The sequence below is a fragment of the Zeus faber genome, assembly GCF_960531495.2.
Source record: "Zeus faber genome assembly, chromosome: 20".
Lineage (NCBI taxonomy): Eukaryota > Metazoa > Chordata > Actinopteri > Zeiformes > Zeidae > Zeus > Zeus faber.
In genome coordinates, this window is record NC_137207.1 from 8,047,390 (window position 1) to 8,071,366 (window position 23,977).

The 23,977-nt window shown below is 43.3% G+C and overlaps 1 protein-coding gene across 1 annotated transcript; it reads right to left on the bottom strand.

The window, feature by feature from the left end:
• Positions 1-184: 184 nt before the first annotated feature.
• Positions 185-23,431, bottom strand: rnf40 (ring finger protein 40). Its single transcript, XM_080020729.1, has 20 exons — positions 23,389-23,431; positions 22,794-22,938; positions 22,507-22,674; positions 21,966-22,233; positions 20,254-20,454; positions 18,992-19,113; positions 18,078-18,224; positions 16,922-16,996; positions 15,888-16,007; positions 15,093-15,272; positions 14,462-14,597; positions 12,877-12,998; positions 11,663-11,922; positions 9,540-9,657; positions 9,254-9,403; positions 2,517-2,729; positions 2,288-2,413; positions 1,879-2,019; positions 1,336-1,437; positions 185-1,073 (listed from the first exon to the last, which is right to left on the bottom strand). The coding sequence occupies exons 2-20, from the start codon at positions 22,929-22,931 to the stop codon at positions 897-899; spliced, it is 2,964 nt and encodes a 987-aa protein (XP_079876855.1). The 5' UTR covers positions 22,932-22,938; positions 23,389-23,431; the 3' UTR covers positions 185-896.
• Between the last annotated feature and the right edge of the window lie 546 nt (positions 23,432-23,977).

Here is a 23,977-nt window from a genome sequence, read left to right on the forward strand (position 1 = left end):
TGCAGATGTTGTGTCAAACTCTCCAGCGGTAACCTCGGCAACAGGATGAACACACACGGCGGCCCCTGCCCAAGGTGATCCAAGTGCTGCGTATGTGCTGACTCGAAGCCAAACTACACTGATGACTCCTGGGTGTCGTCAATGGGAAAGGGGATTCAGAGATGTCGGGTTACACAACTGCGGCTCTTGTCACGGGACAATGAAAACATCGTTAGTTTTATTCATACAATCTACGCCAGTTGGAAATAACAAATAACTAAAATTGTGAGAACATTTGGCAGAACTAAAAAAAAATAATAAAAAAAAAGTCAAAACATTTTACAAAACAGCAGCACAACATAATTCAAAATCAGGGAAGATCGACAAATCACCATCCAAGGTCCAAGTTTTGTTTTGACATTTAAAGTGCCAATGTCGAAGGTTTTCATTTAAATAAGTGACTTAAGTCACAGCAATTACCGCTTTCCACCATAGGGCATAAACAACAAAACGGAAATCTTCGAGATTGCCACTTTAAACTGTCGATCAATGTTTAAAAGCCGGAAAAAGTCAGCTAAAAGATAAAACCTTTGCGACAACTGCAAAACAAAGACAAGAGAAACTATGGCGCAGTGTGTTGACAGGTTAAGAATTACCACATTGCGGCCAAAACAAAACAATCTGTTTATTAGCTACAGCACGACACTCGCTCAGTCACAATTCACACTGTTTGGTCATCGACTTTAGCACCAACTGGAAATGATGCGGTAAAACAAGTCTTTTTAAAAAAAAAAAAAAAAAAAGAGAGAGACGGAGAGAAGTTCAAACAGGGAAACACAAGCCTCCGGCACCCCAAGGTCCTCTGTCGTTCCTGCCTTTCCCACTTCATCCTCTCCGTGTCTTCCTCCTCCCGTGTCCTAGGTGATGTAGATGCGGTGGAAGTCGTTGGCTCCGAAGGCGCAGTTGCACTTGGGGCACTTCCTCTGTCGTGTGTCGTAGCGCGTCTTCAGACACTCGTAGCAGAACACGTGGAAGCACTTGGTGAGCACCGTCTCCTTGTCCCGCGTGTTGCAGCAAGGGCAGCGCAGCTTGGCCTGTGGCGGCGGAGGAATGGGAACGCAGTGCTTTACATCCAATGTGGCAACGCAGCTATCATACAGCGCAAAACACAGCAAAAGTATAAAAAAAACCACCGGGACAACCAACAATGTGCTGAAAAAGTGTCAACGATTTAATTAATCTTCCTCAAAGTATAATCTACAATAATTACAATATATATTTATATCTTGTAAAAATAATCTAACAATAATGATGGAATCCAGTGACGTGAAGAGCTGTTCTTTCTTTCTTACGCACCTTGTACTGGTTGATCTCCTCCTGCAGGATCTCATCAGCGTCGGTGTATACCTCCACCTTCTTCTGCTTTTCCAGCTTCCTGCGCAGCCTGGATAGGTCCTCCTGGAGGACGTCAGGACAAAGGGTGTCACGCACACATGCCCACACACACACACACGCCCATGCCCATGCCCACACACACACACACACACACACACACACACACACACACACACACACACACACACACACACACACACACACACACACACACACACACACACACACACACACACACACACACACACACACACACACCAGCATCCACATCCGATCCTAAACAGCTGCAACTAACTAACTCACAGCAAGACTTTTACATTCAGTCAGAGGTGAACAGACTTGTGATCTACAACAATACATGATCGATTCGTAAACTCTTCCTGCTCACCGAGCATCATCATAGCTTGATGACCCCAGGTACATTCTGTCTCCCAAAACTAAAAATGAGCTCTACTGCCATGTTCTACTTTCATTCACCCCACCCCACCCGCCCCCACCCGGTACCTGTGCTCGCTTCAAATTGCCGCTCTCCCTCTCGCGGGCGGTGCGGTTCTCCGCCACTGAGACCTGGATCTCCTTCAGCTTGGCCTGGGTGTGCTCCAGCTGCACCTTCAGGTCCTCTGCCAGCTGGGCGGCCTCCACCGCCTGCGGGGGGTGGAAGGAACAGCGACAGTGAAACGGTCCGACCCACCCCCTCATGCTGCTGATCCCTTTTTTAATTACAGTGTCAAGCTGCTGAATTGAAACCTGGTTTGTTTAGCCATTGCACTGCTTCCCCAGACGCATTCCTCCACACGGATTCTGAGCAATTTGATATAAACTTTGACTTTAATTGCCCTCAATAAATGTCTCAGGTGCTTTAAATAGCCATATAGTAATAAATGAGTGACATAAAGCGTTGGGAGCTCCTCACCTTCCTCTTGTTGAGTTCCAGCGCTTGAGTACGGACGCCCAGCTCTTTCTCCAGCGCCGCCAGGGAGCTCTGCAGGACGCCCTCCTTCTCCTCCAGTTTCTGCACCACCAGCAGCTGGGCATCCACCTGTGACAGACAGCAACGGTAGCCAGTGAACGCTCGGAAAACGGGCGACGGCGTTGGAACTGAAAATAACGCGAAAACAAAAGACCCTGTCCCGTCGGCCCACCTGGGTCTTGAAGGTCAGCACTTGGTCGGCCAGCTCCTCCTTCTCCTCCTTGAGGAGCTTGTAGATCTGGTTGGACTTGATACGCTCACTCATCAGCTTGAAGTTGGCGTCGTCCTTCTCCCTCAGCTGCTGCAGCAGGCGGCTGTTCTGCTCCTGCATGTCCTCAAAGGCCTGGCCCGTCACGTCCATCTCGCTCAGCAGGGCCTCTTCCTCCTGGAATTACCACCACCACTAACGTCGTCATTGTCAGCGTAATGCTCCCTTTGTAGGTAGAACGCAGGCTTAAAACAGCTTGTCACAGGAATGGCAAGTAGAGGAAGGGCACGAAGGACAGAGGAGACAGGGGACAGACGAGGAAGGACAGAGGGGACAAGAGAAGGCAGACAGACGAGGAAGCACAGGCAAGACAGGAGAGACTAGGAAGCACAGAGGAGCCGGACTAGGAATGACAGAGACAGACAAGGAAGGACAGAGGAGATGGGAGACAGACCAGGAAGGACAGAGGAGACAGGAGACAGAAGAGGAAGGACAGAGGGGACAAGAGAAGGCAGACAGACTAGGAAGCACAGGCGAGACAGGAGACTGACTACGAAGCACAGAGGAGTCGGACTAAGAATGACAGAGACAGACAAGGAAGGACAGAGGAGATGGGAGACAGACTAGGAAGGACAGAGGAGACGGGAGACAGACCAGAAAGGACAGAGGAGATGGGAGACAGACCAGGAAGGACAGAGGAGACGGAAGCCAGAGCAGGAAGGACAGAAGAGATGGAAGACAAACTAGGATGGACAGAGGAGACTGGGACAGACTAGAAAGGACAGAGGAGACAAGAGATGCAGACAGACTAGGAAGCACAGGCGAGACAGGAGAGACTCGGAAGCACAGAAGAGACGGACTAGGAAGGACAGAGGAGACAGAAGACTGACCAGGAAGGAGAGAGGAGACGGGAGACAAGACCAGGAAGGACAGAGGAGACGGAAGACAGGACCAGGGAGGACAGAGGAGACGGGAGACAGACTAGGAAAGACAGAGGAGACAGGCTAGGAAGGACAGAGGAAATGGGAGACAGACTGGGAAGGACATAGGAGAAATTAGACAGTCTCTACCCTAGATGGGACACATGGTGCTCCAGAGGAAGCTACTTGACTCATGTACCTGACTGAAAACAAAACCCTATACATTTAAAAACATAAATTGGAAAAAAAGAAATGCACTGTGGAAGTCATGATTTAAAATCTCATGATTTTAGGAGACACTGCCTTCGTCTCCTTAAATCATGAGAACAAAGAGGAGCGTGTTCTTACTCATCCGCACACGATGTACCAAGAGAAGGCAAAAGGAGGATGAGTCTTTATCGGCGGTGTTTTTTTTTGGGTGCTGCAAACACAGATGTGTAGAGACAATGTGTTTCAAATTAACTCCAATTTATGCCGCGCTCCACCATAGTCAAACTAGAACTTCCTAAACACCTCCTAAACACCACAGACACCACATTTGTGGCGGCAGCCGGGGATCAAATGTTAAAGAAACAATGTAAAAGAAGAGCACATCGTGCAGCCTGGGTGTGTCCGCTATCTGTGCGACATTACAGCATGAGAGTGACGCTGAGCCCAAGAGTGCGGTGAAGCTGAACAAACATTGTTTTCTCCAGTGTTTCCTTTGTCACTCGTGGCCCTTTCGTCACCCCGTTGCTAAATCACTGAGATGCCACAGTAATGACGCGGTTAATGCAAAACGCCTACTGAACCATGAGGTCAAGGGCACATAACCAAGCGTGTATCCATTTCAATTGGATTTAACATTCTCATCCTTTGCTCTGTCTCTCTCTTTTACAAAACGCACACAAGATCGTGTTCATTTTGGCCTTTCAATTTGAAAGGGACTCGAGCCATCAGTGGGAGTGCACGATGAGATGTACACACACCGACAGCAAGCGGTGGGAGAAGTCACTGTAGCCAAAATATTACAACTAACGGGCAAACTGGTGACTGTAAATGACAGGAGATGGAGCAGGAGAGCAGCTTTTCTTTGCGTCCTCGATAAGAGCCGGGCGACATGTTTCTACAATATCGACATTGTGATACAACATTAGATATTTTGGGATCTGTGATATAGTTAAATGTCGTCTTTAAGGAGCACTACAGTAAAGTAATGCAATTTTCTGATCTTCATAGACTGTTGTTGTAATCAAGGCCTTTACAGGGGGAATCATTATTTCTCAGATATTGCTTGTTTGTAATATCTGCTGAAAGCACTTAAGTCATCCCTAAAATAGCGTAAAATTATCGATAGAGGTATTTGTCAATGAATATCGTGACATTTTGTCAATATCATCCAGCTCCGTCCCCAACACGGCAATTTTGCTTTTCTAGTTAAGTATGGGTAACACACAAAATGCCCTTGTAGTGGATTAATCAGCAACAGTTTGCTTATACAGTTTCCAGTTTCTTATAGGACGAGCAAAATAAAGCAACATAAAAGCGCACACATCATGAATGAACATCAGACACAAAATTTCTTAGTGGTAAGAAACTATTCCAACTGATGCTTCTAACTGCATTTCAGAGCAAACTCCCTACCGCTCAGTTCTTGAACCGTGCCATCAGTTACCAGGTAGAAATATGTTATCTCCTTCTGCATAATTTGGTTGAAGACAAAGCCGTTTCGGAGAATTATTAATGGCAATTCTTTGCAGTTTTTTTTTCATGGCAGCACAGCACAAGCTCACTGGGACAGCATGTCATGAATGAAGGCATGGAAAAAAGAAATGCCAACCTTGAGAAATAAAATTACATTTGTCTTTTTTGACCAAATCAAGATTTGCCAGTGAACCTGGGGTATATTCAGAAATCCAATCAGGACCTCAGGACAAATAGAAATAATCAACAGTGCACTGCTACACCCCCGAGAATAAGAAAAGCTCAGTGTTTTGTTAGTCTCCAATCTCTTCTACAGCTCCTAAACGCAGACAAACAAGTAGAGTTATTAGCGCAGGGTGTAGGAAATTTGCATAACCCACCAATGCAAATCTCATGTCAGCAAGAGACACCATTGTACAGTGAAACCCATCGGTGGTCATTAGAAAAGAACAGCTAAAACACACACCTATTATGCTCCTTTTTAAACAAGTTAATATAGATCGCTGAGGTCCCCAAAACAACATGTCTTTTGAGTTTTATTGCTAAAAACACCACTCAGATTATGCATTTGAGCCATTCTAGCATGCCCACTCTCTTGTTCCAAAACTGGCTTTTTAAGTGGGCGGAGCCACCCTCCCGAGGCCCCGAGGTCTGTGAGCCAATGGGGTTTGAGCACAAGTTGCGGGTTTTGTGAGCCAATGGTGTTTGAGCATGGCTTCCGGCTTTCGTTGTATTTACTCAGTAACGTTCACTTATGTTATCTTATCAGTCCATCAAAATCTGTTTCTGAACAAATTTGAGGCAAGAAATAAGCAATCCGCTTGCTGAATCTTCACTCATATTAGATCTACAACGCCTCATTCAAAAGTTTGTACCGACTTTCGTTGCCTCACAGCAAGAAGGTCCTGGGTTCGATTCCCGCCTGGGGCGCTGTTGGCACCGTGCTCCGGGCGGGTTATCTCCCAAATAGGAGCCTTTCTGTGTGGAGTTTGCATGTTCTCCCTGTGCTCACATGGGGTTTTCTCCACCTAACGTCAGTAAGGACCCCCACCAAAAACATGCACCCATCATCGTCTGACCAGCGATGGACACTCGTCACCAGGTCCCCGGGCGCGTCGAAGAATGTTGCCCACTGCTCCTGGCTGCCCCCCCCCCCGGAGGAAGGACAAGCCAGGATGGGTTAAATGCAGAGGCCTTATTTCACCGGCCACCATCCAAAGCATGTGCATGTGTGTGTGTGTGTGTGTGTGTGCATGTGTTGTAGTGTCGTGTGTTGTGTGATAATTAAAGAAGATTCTTCTTCTTCTTCTTCTTCCAGAGCCATGCTCTTGTGGGACACGGACACCGCACTGTAACTCTAGGACACGGGGATTATTTGAAAGAAATGAAGAAATCTGGCACGAGTTGATGTCAGCTGACGTTGAGCGAAGTAAAAACCGTTGCAAGCCGAGCATTCGGAGGGGTTGGAGGCCTCAGCGCTTGGATCCCAGTGATTACTTTGTCATTACTTTACCTCATTATTTGACACTTTGGCCATGTCTAATATGAACATCCGACATTGTAAAATTATATACAGTATATGACAGAAAATAAGGAAAAGCATAATAGGTCCCCTTTAATTCTGGTGGTGTATTGTTGTACCAGCATGGTGAATTTACATGTTAACACATACCTCCTGATCACTGAAGCAGACAGCAGCCTAGCCTCACACTACTGGACTACAGGCCTGAAGGCAGATATTACATTATTTCTGAAGGCTGAAGCCAGATGTGGTGCTTATTTTACGTTAGTTGTGATTAGAGGATGTGACTTTACAAGTTTACTGGCTTGTTGCCGCTGTTGCGTTAACATGGATTGGTGGAGCAGACTACAGGCTGGATGCTGGTATTACATTACTTCTGATTGGCAGCGCAGACCATCTGAAGTGTCAGGGGGAACAAACCCTTCAGTTTAACTTGTTTATCCAATTCATCCGCCCTTTTCCGTCCTGATTGCCTCACACTAAGCTCGGGTGAAGTCACAAGGGAACAAGGGAAAGGCCCTGGGGCATGGGAAGACCAATTCACAATAAGTCATATATAGAAAAAAACTCCAAAAAACATGACCAGGTAGTAGATAATCTATAATCACATTCAAATTTGTATGCTTTATTATTTATTATTATTATTATTATTGCTGTTATTACTACTACACAGTTCCACATCTCCGATCAGAGTGATCTTTTCTCCAAACAAAGCAAATAAAAACTCCAGATTTATTTTATTTACTTCCTCCTGCTGCTGCAGGAGCAGATCACAGATCACCCCTGGAAAGATCTTGCCCGTGTTCTCATGGTCCGTGTCCGCTCGGTCCGCCCGAGTTGGGAACCGCTGCACTAGAGGCGATACCCTTGTTAATGGTCGGCTTTATTTCCCACTTTCATTGACCACATCTGTGGAATTACTGGACATTCTGGTTAAAGGCGCACTCTTCCTTGTACACTCAGTGAAACACCAGAGGAGAAGGAAACGCGCCGGTGCATCTCCGCCAACGCGGACTTCGCACAGTTACTGAGAATATTTCTCTCTAATGTGCGTTCACTGTTCAACAAACTGGATTAATTTATATTGAACTTTGTTGCTCATCACATGTGAATTGATTCGCTAAAGTTAAAACACTTATAATTAATTATTTATTTATAAAAATAAATACACAATCGAATGGCAAATTCAGCATACAAACAGTGATTATTTATAAATATTCAAATTCAATTTGAATTCAGTTCCTGCATCCCTACCATGTAGTGTTTCTTTCCCCCATCTTTGTGACAGGTAGAGTACAGAGATGAAAGTGTGTTGTAAAATAAGACATGAATTAGCGAACAAGTAATTCTGAATGAATATGTATGAAATAGATAGTGGCCCCTATTAATTTGACAAACCTACAGGGAAACAAATAACAATTATTTCAATTTAACCGCAAACTGAAATGCAAACGTTTTCCAAGCTCCGAGGTACCGTGGCCCTAAGAGCTCACTGCAACTCTAGAAAACACATACAAACAGACAACACAGAAATGCAAAAGCAACAACAAAACAGAATAAGCAACAACAGACCGGAAGTGAGGAACAATAGATGCACTGATTTATCTGCAATAAATCAATTATTTCCTGTTCTTTTATATAAGAATTCATACAAGTCCTGAACCTGGAGCCACAACTATCACCAGACCAATCACGAACGAATCAGGGATTCAGTGAATCCATGACCGTTTGCAGAGAAAGACACGCTCACACTCACTGAGTGAGTGTGAGCGAACGTCATTCAGAATCACCTTCGCTCACAACTGACTGAGAGCTGAACTAAGCCGACTGATGAATAGATCATTTCAAGATGCAGTTCAGTTCGTAAACCCAAAAGAGCAGAATAGTTCACGAAAGACAACACAATAATGGAGACTGGAAATTTTGTTTTCTCTGGAATATTGCACTTAAATGGCCGAAATAAAAACAATTGATATTAAAGTTGTTTTTTCTATTTATTAATTGCATGGAGGAAGCAGATGGAGGATTTGATCATGGTGGTCTCGCGAGTCTTTTTGCATGTGTTTGCTTAAGTTGCAGAGTTATGTTGTGGCTTTTGCATTTGTGTTTTGTCTATTTGCATGTGTCTTCTTAAGTTGCAGTGTTGTGGTTTTTGCATGTGATTTTTTCTATTTACATGTGTTTTCTTAAGTTGCAGTGCGTTGAGCTCTCAGGGCATCTGTACCGAGGCTCAAAACAAACTTTCACTACCGAAAAATGCATCTGCGGTTTCACAGCGGCACCAGATCAATATGAAGAACATAAAAAAGAAAGAATACAATCATGGCGGGAAGGGACTAAATTTGAATCAGCTATTGTTTTTGTTAACTCTAGCAGCTAGTGTAGAAGTAAAGTAGAAATAACGTTTCAATGTTAATTATTTTACTTAAGATTTTGATCAATGTAGGTGCAGTGGTTACTATCATGGACTCAACCATATTTATTGTAAAATGAATATGTTTGACAACACGATATTTCTCTCACACGCTGTAGTGGAGCGAGGGAACTGGCCGGATGCTAGGTTGTAGTGTTGGTACCTGTTTCGTGGCGGCCAGTTTCTTCTGCAGGTGGTCGATGGTCTCATCCGCCACCCTGATCTTCCTGAGGGCGTCTTCGTCCGCCAGCTTCTTGCTCTCCTTCCTTTCCCTTTCCTCCAACTCGCGCACTCGAACTCTCAGCTCGTCCACCTACGGGCGGAGACAAAGACTGTGTGATGCGATACACAAACGACAGAACGGGGTGAAAGGTCTTTCTTTCTTTCTTTCTTTCTTATGCCCGAGAGGGACTCTCGTGGGGAAAGCTTTTATTGTGGGAAATCCGAACCTCCGCCTTGGACTTGCGTTCGGCTGCCATGAGCTGCACTTTGTCCCTCTGCTCCTTTGGGGCAGACTTGTACATGTCCAGCAGGAGCTTCATCTCCTTCTGGGACTCCTGGGCTTTCCTGATAGGGGTGAAAACAAACGTTGTTGGGGGGAGGGGGTTTCCTTTCTTAAAGCAGGGAGTAGCTTTGAGACTAGGTAGGTAACTGGCTTCAGTTAGTAGAGTAGGAGTTGTGACTATTTATAAGAGAGGATCTAAAGATGACTACAGATGCTGAGGGTGCGGGCCAGTTTCCTCTTTAATAAGGGCTCCTCTAGCTAATTTCACTTCCTTCAAATTGTGGTGCAGTTAGTATTAAATATTTCACATAGGCATCGTCACTGGAACCGGCAATAAAACACAACAGATTCTCACTAACACTACAACCTAGCATCAGTTGCAGTGAGGCAGAACGAGTGTAAAACAATTGGTTTAGTTCACAATGAGTGCTCGGATCATAATACTAAGTCACTTTTGCTGAGTACCACAAATAAAATGTGCAGCTTTTGAAGCCAAAATGAAAGTTTGTCAGAAATGTATGACGATGAAAATATTCTCATTGCAATTCTTTAGACCACCATTGCGAATGGGTATGCAATTTATTTTAAGTTCCTTATCTTCTGTATTATTCACTAAACACAAGCAATAAATCATTTTAGAGTATCACCAACACAAAAATGGATACAGTCAACATATAAACTACTATTTCCTATAGGCCAGGCCCACGTGTTATGATGAAATGAGATTAATTGGTGCGTGAATTGATATGAATAACATATCTTTATTTAACTATGGAATTGTAAAAAGAAAAACCTTAAATCCCAGTAGAATATTGTCTTATTGATTTAACTTCAAGTCTTGTAATTGTGCGAATCTGAAATTAACATTCAAAAAATATGCAGTGTTTCAGCAGAAATGTATTATTTTTTACAAATTGTTGCACGCATACGTCCACATACACTGAGCGCCGCCGTGTGCTCAGGGAGAGCTTTATGCTCAATCAATTAAAAAAACAAAAACAACACACATTATTCTGGAAAAGGCTCTGTCCTCGACAGGTGTTCCAAGCTCTGCCAGCAGCACATGACATGCACAGTGCACTTGTCTTTTATTTATATTGGATTATCTATTATATACAGTATATATCTATATATATTATTAATCTCATTGTCATCTATATCATCTATATTAGTATATTTAATATATACAGTATATATCCAGGGTTCCCCCAGTGTATTGCAAGACCGGCAGGCCTTAGCATGGGGGGGGGGGGGGCTCTCTATTTGTTTTCCTATTTAAAATGGGTAAAATCGTATTTCTCTCTCTTACTCCCGCTCCCATTTTCACTAGAGATAACGTCCAGTTCAAACAAACTGTCAGTTATTTATTTACATGTAAAATGTGAAAAGAATATGTAAAGTAATGAAGTACAAATGGGGTTATTTCATAAAAAATCTGAAAAAACGCCCTAATCTCAATTTTTATAGCCCCAGATCCATTCATCTGTCATTCCGATCATTCATTAAAGCCCTCGAGAATAATATGATACACATACTTGCCTCCGGGGCGAACAACTTTTCTGGGGAAAACCCTGATATCTATATATATTATTATCTCATTGTCATCTACTATTATAAGTGTCTGTTTCCAACCATGCTGGATTAAATGTACACTTTTTTTACAAGGACTTTTCAAGCACTTCAGCACAAAAGAGGATATTTTCAAGGTATTCCAATACTTAAATTTCTGAGGACAAAATTCAAGCACTTACTGCCCCTCAAGGACCTAGTAAGAGCCCCATTTATGGTATGTATTATACAGTGGGAGTGTGAGTGGGGGAAAGTGTATTAGACAATCTTCTTGATAGAAGAATAGTCCAAGGACGTAACAAGATCAGTTAGTGGATTAAAATTTGATTCTGTGTTCCTGTGTGTCTCATTATACTGTCAATCAATATAGTAGCCTATCACACGACAGGGGAGGAAGAATGTGGTTTAGTGGCCTTTTTTTGAGGCAAATGGGTGGCAAATTTGTAAAATTAAACAAAAACATTGATCTTAAATAAATGTTCCCGCCAGACGACATACTTGAGTTCAGCTCTGAGCATCTTCAGTGTGTCGGAGTCCTTCCTCTTCAGCTCCTCGCTGCGCTGCCTCTCCCTCTCGCGCTCCCTCTCCCGCTCCCTCTCCGCCTCCCTTTCCCTCTCGCGTGCCCGCTGTCTCTCCAGCTCCTTCCTCCGCTCCTCCTCCTCCTCATGCTCATCATCCTCCTCCTTCTTCACCTCCACGCCCTCGCTGGTCGTCTCCTCCAGCATCAGGATGCCAGCGTCGCCGCTCTGGCAACGTAGCTGGCCAAGAATACAACTCCATTAGTTATTATTATTATTCATTAATAATTTTACACATCCTAGCGACTGCCACTACTGAGCAGGATCTCACAATTAGATTCAAAATCAGAAACAGTTCATTCCACCAGGTACATTATTGAAATTTGTTCTGGTGAGCTATGTTGCGTTACACTGCTGACTATTAACATAAAAAGCTTAACGGTCAAAAAAAATGGAGTAAAAGTAATAATGAAAATAAATAAGGAAATATATAGAAATCGTCAAAATAATACAAAAAATAAATAGGCTGATATAAAAAAATATACTGAATATTTTTTATATTATCTTTTACATAATATCGATTCACCGATATTCATGAGATGGCTCACGATACAATTTTATACCAATCTATTTACATTTTATAAATAATGATAATTTATGTTTCTGCCAGTGGGTGCCGGGGGGGGGGGGGACAGAGGCGAAGCCGAGAATCTCTCGAGATCTCCTCTCCTCTCCGCTGTGGAGATAAGGGCGCAACACCCTCTGCATGTTTCTGCCGGTGGGTGCGGGAAATTGGAAATGGGGGGGCGACACATAGCAGAGCGGAGATCGCGGGCGCAAAATTTGCGTCTATCAATTACCCTCCATGCATAATGGGCAATGCGCAATTTGTGCCCCTGTCTCCCTCTCCCTCTGCATTTTTCCCGCACCCACGGGATCGGCGCCTATTTTACAGTGAACCATCAGTATATCATCTCAAAGCATATTTCATGTTACAAAACCAGTCTAATACAGAAAAGTAATATTTCAATGAATTTGGGTCTATGGTGGTAGGAGTATTATTTATTTTTAACACAACCCTAGTTTTACATATTATCTCGAATCCTTATTCTCCCTTACCATAAAGCCTGTCTGGTAAAGGTGCGGCGCTGGGGCATAGTCTGCCGCTCTCTTAAGTCTAACCCCGCGGTCTACCTTGTTGATCTCCACCTGCGTCTCTCGCAGCTTCCTCTTGAAGCGCTGCACGTCGCCTTTCAGCTGCAGGTTGTGGTTCTGCAGGCTGCTGATCAGGTGCCTCATTTCGCGGTTGATCGGCCCTGAGGAAGCCAGAGGAGTCAGGGCCGCCAGTCACACCACATCACTCAAATTATTTAATACACTGCGATAACACGTCAAAATGTGAGAAATTAAACAAGAAAACCTGCGACACAGAAGCTACAACGCAATGTAAGACTTTAATCTCAACGAAAAGAAATCGTCGAGCAACCTGACTGTTACCAACTGTCCAGAGGCGGCAGCAGCAGCAAAGGGGTTAATTTAGCCTCTGAACAAAGACGCTGGTTGAAAATAAAGATCCACAAATATAAATATATATAAATTTTCTTGGGTCTGATGGTGATTCCACAAGGCTATTGAATTGTTTTTATTCTTTTCTTTGGACTTATTTGAAAATGATCAGCTTGTTTGTCAATATTGACGGGCATTCCTGTTGTGGAGCCCATTATACCACCTCTTATCAATAGTATTATAGACTTAAATTTTGTCATAACAGCCTTTTGTCTTAACTGCAACATTTTTTCTGATAATATCTTTAAAATGTGATTATTGGCTTATCTAGCTGAATCTCAGCAGCCCAACAAATTGGTCAACTCATCATTGTCATACCCAGGGCTGCATAAAGTGCACATACTGTTGAAGTCAGTTTTTGTGGAGTATGACTCCTTTGATTTTGTTTTATAATAACATATCCAATTAATTTTTGGTCCTTTATTTAAACATCATCATCCTTGCTTTGTATAATGTATAATGCAAGATCTGAAATGTGGGTTTAGAATTTTTACTATCATACTGTAAAATCCTGCATATTGTTATTAGGGTTCGATCGATATGGGTTTTTAAAACGCCGATACCGATATTTGTTTGACTGGGGCTGCTGATACCAATATTTTTCCTTTTCTTCCCTGAGAAAGACTCAGCTCCAACTGGCCGATATTCAATATCTAATCAAACAGCAATATTGGCCCAATATATCAGAAATCCGATACTACGGTCTAAATCTAATTGTTATATTGTTATAAAATGCTCAATAAATGTATAATAAAAAAAAAAATTAAAAAAAGACATGGTGCTTGCGATACCTCAAGCCCCGCCCCACCCTTATCAAGACTAAAATTTACTATAATTATGCCTCAGATTCCTTTCCAAGCTGCCTGTTGGCCCGGTGAATTCATATCGAGTTTACAAGACTGGTAGTAAAGAATGTGGCATCAACTATTGACGTCCTTCAACCAAGCATCATCCTCTTGGTTGATAATATGAAGCTACACACTTTCAGACCGTAAACATATACCAGAATGCACTTATTTGGCAGCAAAACATTGTGGTAGTCACAACTGAAACCCACTTCACCTCCTGCGACAGGCTGTGCATCGACTTTGCATCTACTCTCTTTGTGAATCAGTGTTCGCACCTCGCACCAAGGAGGGTGGCGTCATCGAAAATATAATTCCCTGACATGCAACCATGATGCATCCGCACGTGTGTAAACGCTGTGTTTCACCTGCTTGCTCATTGGCGGCCAGGTTCTGCTCAAACTCGATCCGCAGCATCTCGTACTCCTTGCGGACTTGTGCCAGTGTGTCTTCCAGCTGGATGACCTCCGTCCGCAGCTTCTTCTGGAGGGAGAGCTCGTCACTCTGCACGGACAGGAGAGGGTTAACTCCAATTCAAACAATGTTCTCAATGTTGTTATATTGTTGTTATATGCGGTTCTGGCCCAAAGCCGAGATGTCAAACAATTGACAGAAACAGCCAGATCCCTTTCGAACGAGCAATGGTGTAAACATAAACATGGCAAATGTTGTTGAAAATACCGTTATTAGTCTATCCGAGACATGTGCCCGGTAAAGTAGAAACACGTTCGATGATGAAATCTCGCTCAAACCCAATATCAGGAAACGATTATCTTCATTAAACGGTCATGAAAACATGTGAATACAGTTTGAGTCTGCCTGCCTGATTTTGCGGCCAAATAGCGTGACCCCAATGTTGAATTAGCTGGAGGCAGAAAGTGTACCTGTGTCTTATAATGAGACCGATTCCTTTGGATCATCTTGTTGAATAATCACTTATGTTATTATTTTTTATATCTGAAATATCTAGAGGCAACACAGAGGCCCTGCGTGCGATACCTCCATGTGCTCGATCTGCCGCAGGTGGGCATTCTTGGCGGTGAGCAAGAGGGCCCGGGCTTCGTCCAGCTGGGTCTTCACTCCCAGAGACTCGTTATACAGCAGGGAGAACTGAGACTGCAGGCATTTGTACTCCGGCGTCTCCTTCACCACCTCCTCCGGGATGTTCCGCAAGTCCATCTGAGAAATTTGGGGGGGGGGGGGTTTAGGTCAAGTAATCGGGGTTAGGGTGAGAAAACATTTTGCTATATTGTCAAAAAATTGTTTTTCCATAAAAAGCAGAAGTGATACTAAATAGAGCTTTTTCACATGATTTGACTACTTATTTTTCAGGTGGGAAAACAGAATATCAAGAGGACACGTGTAGTCTAGCCTGAACTCGAAAGGTACTGAGCCAGATTTTCCTTATACTGTTGAACAATGGCTAATGGTGCTTGCAGAAATAATAATACGATACATTTTTTTATTGTGTCATTTTTACAGAATAAACCCACAAAAGGTCATTGGCGCGACTAGAAAGCAAAGTATGAAAAAAAAAAATTACCCGTCTGGTAAAAACAGTACATTTTCCAAATTACCTACTGCAGATGCACAATAAGGACAAATAGAGAGGGGAGGTATATTTAATGACAGATTTGAATATTTGAACATTGAAAGTTGTGACTGATGAATGAGCCATGAAAACATTGGTTGCTTGAGTAATGATTTTTTGGGGGATGGATAAAAAATAGTAAACTATTCAAATGGGTCTCTAAATATAGCTGGTGGGAAACCGAGCAGGGACGGGCACGCTACCTTCAGCTTTTCACTCTCCCGCACGGCCTCCTGGAGCTCCAGCTGCAGCTTCTCCAGCTCCGCCATGCGGCTGTTGGCCAACTCCTGGTTCTGCTCCAACTCCGCATTCAGACTCTCAAACTGACATCAACACACACACACATACACATTGTGTAAACACGTGGCAAATGGAAGAAATGCGTAATGTAAACACGGCCTTCTCCAACACGGCATCTTGTTTCTCCAAGTGTGACATTCAGAGTTGCGCGGTGCTCTTAACATGTGCGATAAGGGGGGGGACGACACACAAGGCACTCGGGGCTAAAACGGCCGCGGGGCCTCCTCCATCTGAGCACTTCATTCTGAACTTAATTTACAAAAACAGCTATAGGGTTACAATCGGCTTTATGTTGCACATATAAATCTCTATTTGGATGGGACTGGTTTCCCAGGATTCTGACTCATGTGTTCTTGTTCAAATTGTAACGTCAAGAGCTGTTTTACATCAGAAAGGAGAACTGGAACCCAAGGGGAGCAGATAGAAGTTGTTTGGTGGACCCGTCACACCCCTGCCCACGGAAACTATGCAGCCTTTAATGTTTTCCAACTGATTGGTTTGTGTTTTTTTTCCTTTACATTTGTAACTGGCGTGGGCTAACTTTACAGTCTCATCTGGACCAATCAGCTGAGGCTACGCCCCAAGGCAGAGGAAAAAAAAACAACCTTCCTTTGCTATTGGTAAAAAGAAAAAAAAAAAATCATTCCTCCTCTGCCACGAAATGCAAACAAACTCACAGCCTGGAATGGCATTACTTGACGTAATTCCCGCAGTGCCAAAGTTATCGGCAAAGAGACGGTAATCTTTAACGCAGAGTGCGTTGGCATCCTGTAATATTGAAACTGACGTGGCAGAGACGGGCTTAACTCGCAGAAAAGCTCCGGTGTCATTTCCATTTTGGTCATTTATTTGGTGCCAGACCTCTTGAACAACACAGCTGAACAGCAGAGTGTGTGCACGTGGAGTCAAATAAATCACATTTTTGAGAGATGCTCACCTTCTGGATGTTTAGAGTGATCTGGCCTCCAGGTAGGCCCCCCGAACTTCCTGTGCTGTTGTATCCAGAGTTTAGCTGTACAGAAAGAATGAAAGAATGAAAGAACGAAAAAAACAAAAAACAAAGAAAAACACTGCAGGTCAGCGACCAACACCACTCGCCCCAAGCACATGCCAGAGCACGCATGCCATCTTACCAATAATTGGTTTACTAGGATACCCTTATTTTGTTGACATTAGGGCTGTGACAACAACCAAATTACCGCAGTACGTGATGTCACCGCGGCATTGAGCTCAATACCTTCATCACCGCAAATTAATTAATTATATATATATATATATATATATATATAAATTATATATATATTTTTTGCTGGTGAAAGTTACAGGAGGACATGAAATATAAACACAAAAATCACTGCCAAGTTATCATCATTGATGATGACTTACCAATGATTACCGTGATTATCATAATCTTCCATGCTATGTTCAAGGACTTCTGGAGAAACTTTTCAGTTGCTTCGCCCCTGCTCGTCACTTCAGCTTTGCATATGAGGGGAAGGGACAGTCCATTAAACATATGGGGGATTTCTTTTGTGTGTGTCCGATTATAAATAATTTCTAGGGCTGTACCCGACTCAGAATTTTGTCAGTCTAACTGGTATTGGCTGTTGTATGCAAATATGAATAGGGCACGGCTCTCGGGAGCACGGAGAGCTGTGTTCGTGTCAGGACGATTCACACATATAAATATATTTAGGATTCCCCTTTATAATTCCTCATTGAAATGTTATCCCTGTACATTTTTGTATGCTTCTGTCTATTTTATCCTATTATTGTAATGCACACTGAGTGACAAAAATAAAGAAAAGAAAAAAGTCAGTTATACGTTTCTTTTTACCGCAGTAAGAAAAGATTTATACTGTAGCCCTAGTTGACATTCCCATGGCTGGTGTAAACAACACTCCTCCATGGATGTACACATGGACAGTATATAATCCATTACACTCGGAGCAGTCACAGCTGGTGCCTGCTCTGGATTACACCGATTTGGGTGTGGACGCGCCACACACACACACACACACATACACATACACACACACACACACACATACACATACACATACACATACACATACACACACACATACACACACCTGCTCCAGCCCTTCAGCCAGATGTTTGTTGAGCTTCTGCTCCCTCTTGCGGAGTTTCTCGATGTCCCACTGCAGGTCCTCCACAGTGGTCTCCATCTCGGACACCTTGGTCTCCGAGCTGGTCACCTTGTCCACCAGCTCATTGTACTGCAGGGACGGAGAGATGCCAACAGGGCACGTATTTAGCGAGACAGAATGTGTTGGTGTGATGAAAACCTATTAGTCCACTTCTTCAATCACAGGGGGTATCGCCAGAAGATTTTCAACAGCTATACCTATATAGACTTTGATAGCGGCTCATAAATAATACGTATTTCTGTTCTATTTTACATGTTCTTATGTTTCCTATATGCACCGAACACCAAGATAAATTCCTTGTACGTGTAAACTTACTTGGCAATAAAGACTATTCTGATTTAGCCACCTCCCGATTTTCTTTTACAATATCTGAAAAACGAACTTGAAAGTGGCACGCTGGTTGTAAATAGGAACTCTGACATAGCTATCAAAACAACTATCTAAAAATAAAACTGTATGGCACATTTACTGTTACTGTACAACCACCCTTCAGTTCGATTTCTTTTGGTATCTTTAGGTATCAAACATTGCAATCAAATGCAACAGAACGTTTGGTGAGTTGGTTGATGCCATACAATTTTGATACGCAACACTATAGATCACATATTTTCTAATCAATTTGCTAAAAAGGCTCTAAAAATCTCTCATTGTGCTCTTTATCTAGCTTTTTGTGGTTTTCCTTTAAGTGATCATTATGTGGACACAGGGATATTGTAACTAAGGCTGAGAAGTGTACACTCAAACATATTCTACTGTTGCAGCCATTTAAACTCTCTCTCAAAATGATTGGTAGAACTTTCATAAACAATCAATCCATGAAGCACAACCAAACACACCTCCATGGACATCTTGTGGTGTCTGCCCTGAAGGAACGAGGCCAGGTCCTGCAGACGGTCGTTTTCCACCAGCAAGGTGCGATTCATGTTGATGATGTCGGACCGATTGTCGTTCTCACACGCTGCCGACGACAGTTCCGTTAGGAGGCACGTAATTACAAAAGCAAGTACTGCAAGTCCCTGACAACCTGCCTGTGGAACAAGTTGATCCACTGGCAACATCATTTTTCTGACAGCGGGATACATTCATGCTGAAATACGATTCAAAAGGCCGATGGGTATCAGGCTTTACAAAATTAAATTCAAGTTCTTTCAATGACTTTTTTAAGCACTACAGTGACCTATGCAGCACAGAATTTTGGAGTTAACTGTCTCTCACCATTTTTGTAGTCTGGATTTTTTGGGTGTGGCTAAATAAAGACTCAGAGCGGTCATACTCAGCATGGCCCCTTCCCATAATACTATATAAACACCAGGTCAGACTGTCGGAAATGGAGCATCAGTGGTGAAATAAGTTAAGCTAACAGGAGACCGTGAGCTCATGCAGGTCTTGACGCCGATACTGTGGGTGCGGTGTTGCACGCGCGATGTCGCACAGCGGAGAGTCCCCCCCCCCCCAATTTTCAATGTGATCTTTATTAATAAAATATAAACTTAGTCTCACTGTCTATTATTTATATTTTTGTATTATTTATATCTATATTATATCTATGTATACGATATTAATCTTGTCCTCTTGTGTCTATTTCCAACAATGCTGAATCAAATTTACATTTCCATGCCACAAACTATGTTGTGAAAGTGATTCTGGAAAAATGTTATTACGTTCCGATTTCAGTACCAAAACCAGGAGGATATATCACAGGTTTTCAATGATTGCGTTATTTTTCAAGGACTTTTCACGCACATCATCACAAAAGGGGTTTTTTTCTAGGCACCCCAGTACTTAAATTTCTAGGAATGAAATCCACGCACCTCAAGGACCTGGTAAGAACACTGATACTGTAAATGGGACACTGGGAAGACTAATGTAACCACAGAAACACAACCAAAACACAAACTCTTTCAATAAGGAAAAGATGATACACTGGCATTTTGGTTTTGGACGCTTCTGCAACCATTTACAGATACATTTTGGTTTTATTTTGTGAATTTGTCGAGCCGTCATTGCTCTTTGTAAAGTCTGTTTTAAGCAATGTGTTTTATTAAAGCTCTACATCATTCTCCATTGCATCTGTTTACAGTGACTTCAACCCACTCACCTGCTGCCTGGACACGCTTGCAGAGGTCGTCAATGCAGCTGTGCAGCCTGGTGAAGACGCACACCAGACAGGAGATGGCCTTCTTGCTGAACTGCATTCGGTCCTGCAGTTGCAGAGTGAGCTCTTCCTCTCCGCTGTGCTCCAGCGTGGCCAGGAAGGCTTTGGCATTGTCACTGAGTGGAGGAGGCGGCAGCGCTGCATCTGCACAGGGGGGTGGGGGTCAGGTTGAGGGGTTGTCAATTTCAGAAATCTGGGTTAACCAATGACCCGACAATGCCTAGATGTTTAATGACCTGTGGTTAGCGTGAATGTAGTAAATCATTTGCGGTTACGACTGATGTAACCAGCCTTAACCGATCACTCTTTCAACAACACAACTGCTTTGATTACACAATAACCGGACAAATTGTATGGGCGGTGTAACAATATATCACATGAACATATATGCACACACATAATGAGGAACACAACCTCATATAGCCCCAGTCATATCTTTATTTCAACACACAATGTTCATTCCCACAGACACATGCAGGTGCTTGTGGTCAGCCTTGGACTCCTGCCAAATATATTTGCTACAATACTGTATTATTGTATGATCATATAATCAAACATAGTTGTGTACACTTTTTAACGTAGTACTCTGCATACTGTGTACACTCGTCACAATTGACAACTCCGGTTGAAACCAGTTAAAACCATTTCTAGTCACCCCATCGTCCGTTACATTGTGAAAAACTCATTCCTATGTCATAATGCGAACCATGACCATATAAACTTGTCTGTGTTCTGAATAAACTGTTCGTCTCAGGGAGCTGCTCCTGAGCGCATCTCTGATCCGATCCTTGTACAAACTAAAACTAATGTCTGTCTGCCTCTTTATTTAAAAACCACCGACTGACAAACTGCAGATTAAAGCAACTCTTTAATTTCTGTAACAGGCTGCTTTCAACAATGAGACAGAATTGGTTAAAAAAAACAAAACACAAAATCATCAAACCATTAAGCAAACTCACAACTAGCAAACGCTCAAAACAATTGAGCTGGAGAAACCCTCCTCTTTGATAAAGTCCAGACTTTGGAAATATTTTGCTTTTCTACTGCTATGCCCGTTTCATAACGCAGACGAAAGATAAAGTTTTATTAATCCCCAAGTTCAGGTAAAATAATCTAAACTAACTTCAGTCTGCCAAGGAGGCCTCGTCGTAAAAAGGGAACCCCTGGTCTAGAATACAGGGTTTAACCACTTGGTTTAACCACAGCTTTGCTGAAATATGAGTTGCTAAGAAGCACTTAACTTTTACCTACATTATATGACAACTTGACATAGTAAAACAGAAAGCCACTGAAAGAATAATCAATGCAATTCTTTACTCCGACAAATGAGAGCAGTACAGAGCTCCACATTTGACATGACACCTAAGCTAACTGACAGAGTAATTAATTCAGGACCCAGTCATTTAAAAAACAAATTAGAGCTGCGTTGAGTGAATATGGAAGGAGGAGTTGTGTTTATAGCAGTGCTCCATTAAACACTTGCATTCAGGTTGCATTTATGCCTCCTATTTGTTTGGTAAACAAAGATGAACCTGTTACTCATTTTACATTAAACTGATAAATATTTACATTTGTATTCTTATAACCTTTCCAATTAATATGCACGTAACAGGGCATTCTAAAAAGTGTGCCTTGACAATAGAAACTCTCCTTACAAGCTGCTGGTTCCTGGGGGGGCTCTGTGGGCGCGGGTGTCTCCGCCACCCCATCGGGAGGGGGGGGTTGTTCCTGCTGCTTCTCCTGTGGAGGTGGCTCCGGCTGGCCGTCCTCATTGTCTCCCTCTGGAAGTGGAGGTGGAGGCACGACAGGGGCTGGAGGTAGTGGGATCTCCCCATCCTCCGTCGGGACGGGGGCGGAGGGAGGGGCCGGGGCTGGAGCGTCAGGCTCAACATGCTTGCGCAGAATGTGAACTTTCTCCTCCAACTAATTTGAAACAAGGCGAGAGATGCGTTCAGGTTCTAGTTCACAGCTCTGGTAAAACACTTTGTTGTAAATATAAGGTGTATATTTTATTTTTTTATTTATTAGCATGTAAAATGGTGACAGCACTGAAGTCCAGTGATTGTACTGTATATGTAAACGAGTCTAGATACATCTCGAAATAACTATGATTACGAATGGCTACTGGTTCGTAAGCTTGAGCATGACATGTTGCTTTGGGAACTTGATTTGAAAATATTATTCTCTATAGGGTACCTGAGACCAGTAGCGGTTGACAATTAGCAGAGTGGTGTCATCGGTAGCTTGTCTCTTCTCCAGCTTTTCGATTTTCTCCCGTAACTCATCCTCCATGGTCTGCCGCTGCTCCAGCCGCTCACACAGCTTCTTGTTTTTGAATTGGATCACTTTCATGTCCATTTCCTCCTGCAAAAGACAGAACGGGGTCGGGGGGCATTGATGCAGGCGCCAGAGTTTCAAACTAGATCACATCATTCAATTTTAGAGAATTAAGTTGAAGGCAAGGCACTGAGATGAGCTCCCACCGTGGAGGACACTCCCCCGATGCGTATGGGCTCGATCAGCGTGGTGGTGGTCTTCTCCTCTTTCTTACTCTTCTTCTCAGGTGGGCCAGGGGGGCTGTCCCCTCCCGAGGGTCGCTTCCCTCCCCCAGCACCTGACATCTTGACCCTGTGATAAGAGGAAGAGGAAGCATTGCCAAACAATACTACTGGATCAACACACTAGCAGCATTGTTCGGCACTGTTTCACACACACAGCAAGAGTGGTTTATTGTCCACTAATTTCAACGGACTACGGGAGGCTCCAGACGACGTTATTTTGCTGTTTGTTTCGAGGTATTCCAAAATGAGCTGGAAAACGACATTTTACTGAGACCCGCCTGGAAAACTACAAAGTGCCTTTCATTTAAGGGGTGGTGCATCCTGCCAAGCGAACTATGCTAATTTAGCTAACTGACTAGGAAAGCAGCCTTCTCACATTCTGATGGATTTTTTGCAATTGTTTTAATCGGCAACGATTTCGAAAAAAAAAAAAAGAGCCGCGAGTTGGTATCCGCGGAACATCTCCGTCCGTGAGTTTAATGCGCTCGGCTTTCGTTTTCTAACAAATATTACAAACCTTTTCTACAAGCCGCAACTGCAGTCGTCAAGCGTACGTGAGCCGCAGGAAATTACGTAGGTCATTTCCGGTAGCGAATTTGTTTTTAACTGGGGAATAAAAACACCGACTTATAATACGCTTTAAAAAAAAAAAAACAAACACAAGATGTGTGTTTTGTGACGATATAAAAAGAAATAAAATATAAAACGTAAAAAAAAAACAAAAAAAAAAGAGACGTTGAATATCTCCCTACACGTTTTACACCCTGTCACGCGATGGCGCTGCGACGTCTCCTCAAGCCCCATCTCAGGCTTGTGTGCGAGGATGTAAAACGATTGAGGTGCCGATGCTAACCGGCCTTTCTAGAGTGCAGACAGTTGTGACTTGATATAGCGACGGGAGGGACGGAGCCTTGGGACTTTTTTTGGGGGGGGGGGGGGGGGGGACTTTCCTCCGATTTGAGCCGAGAAAAGAGCCGGAGCTCGGGTCATTGAAAATGGAAGAAACGGCGACCCCCCCCCCCCGGCGGTCTGCAAGACGTACGGCAGCCACTTCATCTGGCACGACCCGTTGATTGAATCGGATATGTGCACATTAAAAATGTAAA